Source organism: Morus notabilis, unplaced genomic scaffold (genome assembly GCF_000414095.1).
Source record: "Morus notabilis unplaced genomic scaffold, ASM41409v2 Scaffold437, whole genome shotgun sequence".
In the NCBI taxonomy this organism is placed as follows: domain Eukaryota; kingdom Viridiplantae; phylum Streptophyta; class Magnoliopsida; order Rosales; family Moraceae; genus Morus; species Morus notabilis.
The window spans coordinates 445,658-453,614 of NW_010363915.1; the positions used below are offsets into that span (position 1 = coordinate 445,658).

Sequence of the window (7,957 nt, forward strand, 5' to 3'; positions counted from 1 at the left end):
CAACTCAAATTAAAATATTGAATTAACGAACTAAACAGGCCCAAACTAGTTTCCAACGGTTTTAGTATACTGCCACATAGTGGTTGCAACCCTTCAACCATTATATGAAATGAAAAAAAAAAAAGACCACAAATAAAATTTATAAAATTATAAAACAAATTTTTCTGAGCAAAAAGGTACAGTGGCGTGACTATGAAATTGCAAGATATTTGTCAACTCGTTTCTATCCACTTCGGGAAATAATTAAGGTGCGTTTAGAGCAAGGATCCGTATCACATGGTTCGGATCACGGTTCGTGACTCGCTACAATGTTCTCTCACAAAAAATAAACGTAAACTGAGAATAATTATGAATCATAATTCTGAATCTATAAACCAATCATGGTTCTGAATCATAGAGAAAAAAAAATGACAAGGAGCAAAAGAAATTTTAATAGGCTTGACAAGTCTTGTGATGGCCTTGTATTCGTGTGCAGTACACTGAAAGGATTTTTTTTTTTTTTTTTTTTTTTTTTGCCCTTTTATGTCTATATTCACCTATCGCAATTGTATGGCCCTTGTAGCTGTTTACTATAAACTATAATACCTAGTTTGAAGTTAAAGAAAATTACAAAAACAACCATGTACATCTATTTATGGCTGTTGGTTTTCTCACATTACCTACATCTGTTATTTCATTATGTTACACGTTGCTCATGGCTTTCATCTTCTACTGTTGAAGTACTAAGAAACAACTCTATTTCTTTCAAGAGACTCTTATTCCCACGATGTAATTCAGCAAAATGGCTATCTTGAGATGACTTGGATGACATCAAGAAAATGAGATACTCGCGAATTTCCCCCAAATCACCTGACATGGTGACCGCCTTCTTTGTGTGCTCATCTTGACTATCACTTATGGCGTTATCAGTGTATAACCGCTTTCTGCATGCCTGTAATATCAACAAAAATGGCATCATGTTTCTAGAATATCATTCAACTTAAAGATGTGCAAAAGTCATGATTTCATGTGACTGAATAGGCTACTAAGTGAGAGAAAATATGGCAGCCAACGATCACTGTAATCTTACCTTAACAGAGACATAATGACCTATTCGGAAGAGTAACAGAAACCAAACAAAAACATTGAAAGAAGAAAAAATTGTCACCTTGAAGACATGATGTAGACATGCAATCTGTTCTTTCTTCAGGAACCCACAATTCAGCAGCTCTCGGAATAGAGCTACAATCTCTGAGGTTACATTACTGGCTGTCAGGTTTTCAATTATGCCAGAGATGCAGGGATCATCAAACACAATTCTCATCCAACTAGGAATATTCTCCAGTTTGAGCAATGCAAGAGCTACATAAATTGCCGGATTATGCTGATTAATGAAGGATTTGGATGCTAAAGACTGAACTGATAAAGACACTGCAAGCTCTTCTACAATCAGCCTACTCCAACTGTTCTTTCCAATCATACTTGCATCCTCCGAATCCAGCATTTCACGCCCAAAAATCATCGATAGACAAAGGCTGCAATTCACAGCCACCCTTTGGTCACTGTAGAAAACAAATCCCTCTAGTACAGATATTACAGAAATTAGGTACTGGACTGTGGACTTTAGCTCCTCACATTCCGTATTTCTCTGGTGTGCTATTTCGGCAAACAACTCCAGCAAACAGTGCGAAGCAACAAGCTTGACAAGAGGAGAACCAAAACACATCAGTCTGCACAATCCATGGCAAGAAATTCCAATCATGGAAAGTGGCTGTGTCCTATCCGGTGGATCAAAGAAACTCTGCCAATCCATAATCCCTGGTAGAACAGCACGCAAACTAGAGAAAGAAGTTAACATCAAATAGTTATTACCAACTTTTTTATTTAAGAAGTTATTCCTATACCAACCTTTTTAAAGAAAAGTAATTTAGTAAAAGCACAAATACTAAACGTTGTCCATAGCTTGTTCCCTCATCATGGTCAGCCAGAGCAGGCCCCTTTAGACATGCTTCATGAATCATGTTGTCGATTACTGAGACCAGAGAAGAATTGAATAGAATACTTTTTGAAGCTTCCATGAGTACCTTGGTGGTAGAGTGGTTCAAAGCCAAGGAAAGAATGCCAATAACTAAAAGATTATCATGATTCCATCTGCCAGCAGATTCTGTGGGGATAAAGTACTCCACCAACTGCCAAAAAAACAGAGACAAAAGAAAAGGTAAGTCCCTGATAGTAGCCTAAACTGCCAGCAAACTGGGTTTATTAAAAATAATTAATCACCTTCATGATCACTGCTAACCATATTTCGTCGTCAGAAAGAGCTTCAGGGTGCGCTGAAGATAATAGGTTAAGAATCAAAACTAACAGGGGCGTGGACGTCTGTAATGATAATGTGTGCATCCCTTCTTTACAAAAAGCATGGATCGCATTGCCGATACTATTCCAGCATAGCGCGTCTGAAGCAGCTGGAGAAATGTTAACAATTGTAGTCAAAAGATTTAACAAAGAAATTGCATCACTCTCTTGAACTTCTTCCTTGACGAGCTCAGTCCATAAGCAAACAAGTAGTCTTGCTGCATAGTTATCTCCTGATGCTACTAACTCTGCAATTGCCTGTACATTTATAGCACACCTATTCTTTTCAGGGGATGTGATGTCAGAAATATATGAGATATTACTTCTGCAAAATTTAAGAATCTGATCAGATAGTGGCTCGTTAAATTTCTCTTGCTGGAACAACCATTTCAACGATATTGGATGAATTCTTGCCGAAACTAAATCCCATTCATTGCCCTTGGCTAGCTGGAACAGGATGCTTTCAGCTTCTGGACTGTATGGGAATTGGTAGCTCACCTTGGCAAGGCCCCTATAAACCCCATAAAGATACAGAAGTCTCATTATAGAAAATGAATCAGTGGTCTGTCGGAAATCATTACCGTTGACAATAATATATTCTTCCAGAGAAGCTAAAACCAGCTTATCATCTGCAAGCCTGGGACAGTAGTTAAAGATGAGATAAGGACAGATGCCAATTGTATAGTTAAAGATAAGGATAGATGACAATTGTAGACGTACTCTTATAAAGACACAGATTCAACTACCTTTCATCGTATAAAGAACTAGTGTATAAGATTGTCAAAATAGCAGATTGAGAATAAGACAACTCCAAATTGTAGGAGCTCTTTTGCCCAAGTAGAAAGAGCATATCAATGGGATCCAATGGCAGACGTAAAGCAGCATCTCGAATGGATTGACCAGAATGATTTCCTAGAACAACATCCACTAGTGAGCTGAGTATCAAATATACCTTCTGCTTCATCTTCTCCGTGGGAAATAAGCCCAAACATCCAAAGGACAGACTGAACCAAGAGGAAGAAACCACGTTCTCTGCAAATTGTGTGGCTTGTATATCAGAATCCCAAAGCAGTATTGAATGGAAAGTCTCAAGTACCCCCTCGACAGTTTCCTCTTCTATTTCCCTGAAAGAAGTTATAAACCAAGGTAATAAATGTATTGCACATATATCCTTAACAACATTTCGTAGATCTCCACTACCGGAGTCTTCAGAGTTTTCTTCATGGGTGTAGGCATAAACCTCCTTAAGTAAGTACAGAGAATGTAAAAGTTGACAGGAATTTTTTTCAGAGACACTGAGACAAGACAAAACAGCATGTTGTGATGCTTCTTTGATTGATAATTCCACACTTGAAGTCCCATGAGAAGATGGAGATTTTAAAAGAGAGACAAAGATTGAGCAAGCCATCACAAATGTCTCAGGAAGCATGTCCATCTCTCCTTTGGCATGCTTTTCAAGCATCCTTGTCAAGACAATCAATATTTGCTTTATTTGAGAGGCAGATGGTATTCCAGGATAATCAGAAACACAAATTGATATGAGCTTTAGTGTCTGACTTTGAACTGGATGAAAAGGTATTTCCGCTACGTACTGCAGTACCGGAATCAGGGTTGCAAAACCAACTACAAGCCTCTGTTTGAAGGCCTGCTTAGCTATAGATAGAAGATCAAGCACCTGGAGGCAAGAGTTGACAACTGGATCCTTGCACTCTGTTCATTAACGAAGTTTATTAGCTAAACCCAGATTTTGCATACAGAGAATTTTAAGTAGGACTACGCTAAATAATTCCATGAGGCTCGAATATTGAGGAAGTCATTTATTTCACTTTGCAGGAGTTCAAAAGAGAATACTTATAGTTAAGTTTTCAAAGCACCCATTGATGAGACAAATGAGAGAAAACAGTAGGAAACAGCGCACTTTTTCCAAATAACAAACCATTCACTTCGATCAACATATGGACTAAACGAATCAGAATTTCCTGACAATTGGCATGCACAAATGCAAGTCAAATAGCATGCTTCAATCAGAGTGTTCGTGATTTATTACAGTTGAGCAATTTATCTCACCTGACAACCTTAGGATTTCAAATACATAATCCACAATATTTTCCTCCACCAGAACTTGGATCTCTTTGCTTGAAATACCTTCCCAAGTCAAGTAATAAAACAATAAATTTACTGTACTGATTTGGACTTGGCTATCTGTTGACAGTAGTGGGCCTTTGATGGCTTCAGCAAATAAGATGTTCAAAGAAGATCCATCTATTCCATCCTGTGTTGCTTGCATTACGCTATCTGCTTCATAGGAATATGTGCTATTGCCCATAGTGCCAACTGAATATGCATTTCCAAAGAACCCCCTTTGCGCCAATACTGTCAGAAGCGCTGGACAAGGAAAATTGAGGATTTTTAGTTATCAGAACATAAGGATGACAAAAGGATGACATAAAAAGATGAGCTGGGTTATAAATAAAAGGTTATCATAAACTCTCTTTGTATTCTTCAGCAAGATAAAGCAGTTTAAATGAATAACCTAATGTGAGGAAAACAAGCTGGAATGTTTAAGAACATCTTAAATCAATCTATAAAATAGTTCTTTCATTTTTTAGCAAGAAATGAGTTCTAAGCTGTGGAAAGTAAAAGTGTGGGGATTTAAAATGTAAAGTCGGGAGATAAAATAAATATAAGATGGGAAATAACCCAAGTTAAGAGAGATTCATCAAAAGGAATTCAAGAACAAAAGGAAACTGAAACAAAAAAAAAAAAAAAAAAAATACAGAGCCAGTTTATGACAAACCTACACAATTCAACCTCACATCGTCACTCTGGGTCTTAACGAGGGCTTCCATTGACAAGTACAAAAGCTTAGAACAAAAGGCAGGCAAAATATCACCTCCATCATCTCTTGATGCGTAAGGGCGAAGAGATAATTTGTACAGAACAAACAGAATCTCTCCGCGAATCTCATCACTGGAATTGGAGTACAAAGAAAGAAGAGGAATTTTAGATAGAAATAATGATTCAGTAAACAAGAAAACAAACAAAAAAGGACAGTTTTATTGACTCCTTAATGAGCTTAATTACTTACTTAGGCAACTGAAGACCTCCAACCAGATTGGAAACGAGACCATATTTGTCTTTGATGTGAGCATAAGGATTATCCTTCTGACATTTTAAGAGAATGCCTAAGCAGTGAAGCTGCACTTTAACAAGTATCAAGAATGGACATCAATAATATGTTCCTCGTAAACAAGATGACCGATCGATTCAGCAAAAAAATAATAGTTAATAAATAAAAAATAAATAAAAATCCCTTACTCTAAAGCAATTTGTTCTGTCCTGTGATGACCTAACCAATTTCAGTTCTAGTTGATTCTCGAGAAAAAGAAAACCAGGAAAAAAAAGTAAATGAAATTAACCACAAAATTTACCAGAATTACAAGTTGCATTACCTCTAATCTATTGCAATTCTAGTAACTCTTAAGGAAAATCAAAGAAAAATTTTATCTAGTACCTATGGGCGTTTCAAAATTCAAATAAAAAATTCTTTGTTCTCTTTTGTTTCCTCCATTTCTTCAGCAACAAATCAAAACATCAAACCGCAAAATCCGACAAACTCCTCACAAAAAAAAAAGTTTGGAATTCACGAATATACAAGAAATCTGACCGAAATTATTACCATGAACACCTGACGGCGACTCCATGCCAAGGCACCGGAAGAGAGCCGATCGGAAACCCCAGCGACGAAGCTTCCATGAACAGCGGAATCCGCAGACTCGCAGAGAACAGAGATGAGATCCAGAATCTGGCGAGCGATCGGTTCGTCGTCGAAGGAGGAGAGAGCGCGGACGAGAGGAGAGACGAGGAGGAGAGGGTGGAAGGTGAGGAGGGAGCGGAGGAAGGGAGGCTGGGAGATGGCTTGGGAGAGCTGAGAGAGAGCGTAGGAGACATGGAGAGTGGGAGAGAGAGGATCGGAGATGAGATTTGAGAAGCAGAGGAGGCAGATGGAACCGCCTTCGCGGGTGCGGAGGATGAGAGTGGACCTATGACCTTGCGAGCACGTCGTCAATGGCGGATCGCTGGAGACAGAGTCTTGAAGCTCTTCGTCGGCGCCGCCGTCGTCGTCATTGTCGTTTTGGTGTGGTTCGTAGTAGCCTGTAAGCTCCTCTCTGTCGTCGAAGTACATCGGTGATCGGAAAGAAGGAAAAAGGGCTTTTACGGCTAGTGTACTTCCACTCACAAATATTCAGATTTAATCAAATTTAGTAGTACTGTAAATTTAAAAAAAATTATTTTTAACTGTGTCAAAAAAAAAAATAATTGTTATAAAATATAATTAAGTATTTGATAAATTATAATTATAATAACTGTATTAGTTATAAAATTAGTATAACAACGCTTAATAAATTATGAGGTTAAATTGTGATAAATAATTAAAAATTATGATTATAATATAATATAATATAATATATATTTATTATTATATTTAATATAATACAATAAAACTATTATTAAATAAAAATATTATATAATTATGATATAGGATATAATAATATTATTAAAATGGTTAATATAATTACAATATTATAAAATATATTATAATATTAAATAAGAAATATTAATATTTTCGTTATAATATAATTAAAAATTACAACTATATCATATTATAATATATTATAATATATTTCTTCAGTTACCAATTTCAGACCTTGCCTATAATTATATTATCATATTATAATAAATATAATTATATCAATATAATATAATGTAATAATATTATTGTAATATTATTAATATAATAAGTTTAATTATATCAATACAATATAATATATAATATGTTATAAAATAATAATTACAATATCATATTATAATTATAATATCATATTATTAAAATAATTATAATGTTATTATAATATATATGATAAAATAATAATATTAGAGTTATTAATATAATTATGATATTATTTGTTATAATATTACTATTATATTATATTACGAGTGTAAATTTTAGATTGGGAAGATCGTAAATTTTAAATTTTTTTTATGGGTATTATGAAAGTTTCATTAATTGTACTATACTGATTCTCACACAATCTAAATGCTGTTATTATAATATATATGATAAAATAATAATATTAGAGTTATTAATATAATTATGATATTATTTGTTATAATATTACTATTATATTATATTACGAGTGTAAATTTTAGATTGGGAAGATCGTAAATTTTAAATTTTTTTTATGGGTATTATGAAAGTTTCATTAATTGTACTATACTGATTCTCACACAATCTAAATGCTAAAGTTGATTTTAGGCTGCTTCTGATTTTGGCTGCAGATTCTTAAAAAATTCTTCAAAAATCACTTTTAAGAAGATTTACCAAACACTAAAATCAGCTTCTACTACAAATAGAAGCTGATTTTGGGAGGGAAAAAATACCAAAATAAGCCTAACTTTTCAAAAATTAACAATCTGACTGATCTAATAATATTTGACCTATTTAGTTCGCTGATTTAAATTTTTGATTTGAATTAAGATGTAACTTTATGTGAAAGCTTTTTATTGTAGTAAAAAAGTTAGATGTGACTGTTTTTTAGAGTTTTTTATTACAGCAAAACTC

At 34.6% G+C, this 7,957-nt stretch overlaps 1 protein-coding gene across 3 annotated transcripts; it reads right to left on the minus strand.

Moving 5' to 3' along the window:
• Positions 1-384: 384 nt before the first annotated feature.
• LOC21405867 (protein PRD1) lies at positions 385-6,559 on the minus strand. Of its 3 annotated transcripts, none has more exons than XM_024170212.1 (9): positions 6,014-6,559; positions 5,423-5,532; positions 5,132-5,304; positions 4,402-4,719; positions 3,081-4,044; positions 2,260-2,971; positions 1,888-2,168; positions 1,148-1,817; positions 385-931 (listed from the first exon to the last, which is right to left on the minus strand). In XM_024170212.1, the coding sequence occupies exons 1-9, from the start codon at positions 6,518-6,520 to the stop codon at positions 677-679; spliced, it is 3,990 nt and encodes a 1,329-aa protein (XP_024025980.1). In that variant the 5' UTR covers positions 6,521-6,559; the 3' UTR covers positions 385-676. The 3 variants fall into 3 exon arrangements, with proteins under 3 accessions (XP_024025980.1, XP_024025981.1, XP_024025982.1); XM_024170213.1 differs by having other exon boundaries at positions 5,423-5,537; positions 6,023-6,046; XM_024170214.1 differs by lacking the exon at positions 385-931 and having other exon boundaries at positions 1,432-1,514; positions 1,615-1,817.
• Between the last annotated feature and the right edge of the window lie 1,398 nt (positions 6,560-7,957).

Bases quoted from the DNA above. Each gene is read 5' to 3' on its own strand.
- LOC21405867 (XM_024170212.1), bottom strand. From the start codon at position 6,520: ATGTACTTCGACGACAGAGAGGAGCTTACAGGCTACTACGAACCACAC. The intron at 5,305-5,422 runs GTAAGTAATTAA...CTCCAATTCCAG, and splicing joins GGAGGTCTTCAGTTGCCTAA to TGATGAGATTCGCGGAGAGA. The intron at 2,169-2,259 runs GTGATTAATTAT...TTTTTTTGGCAG, and splicing joins GGTTAGCAGTGATCATGAAG to TTGGTGGAGTACTTTATCCC.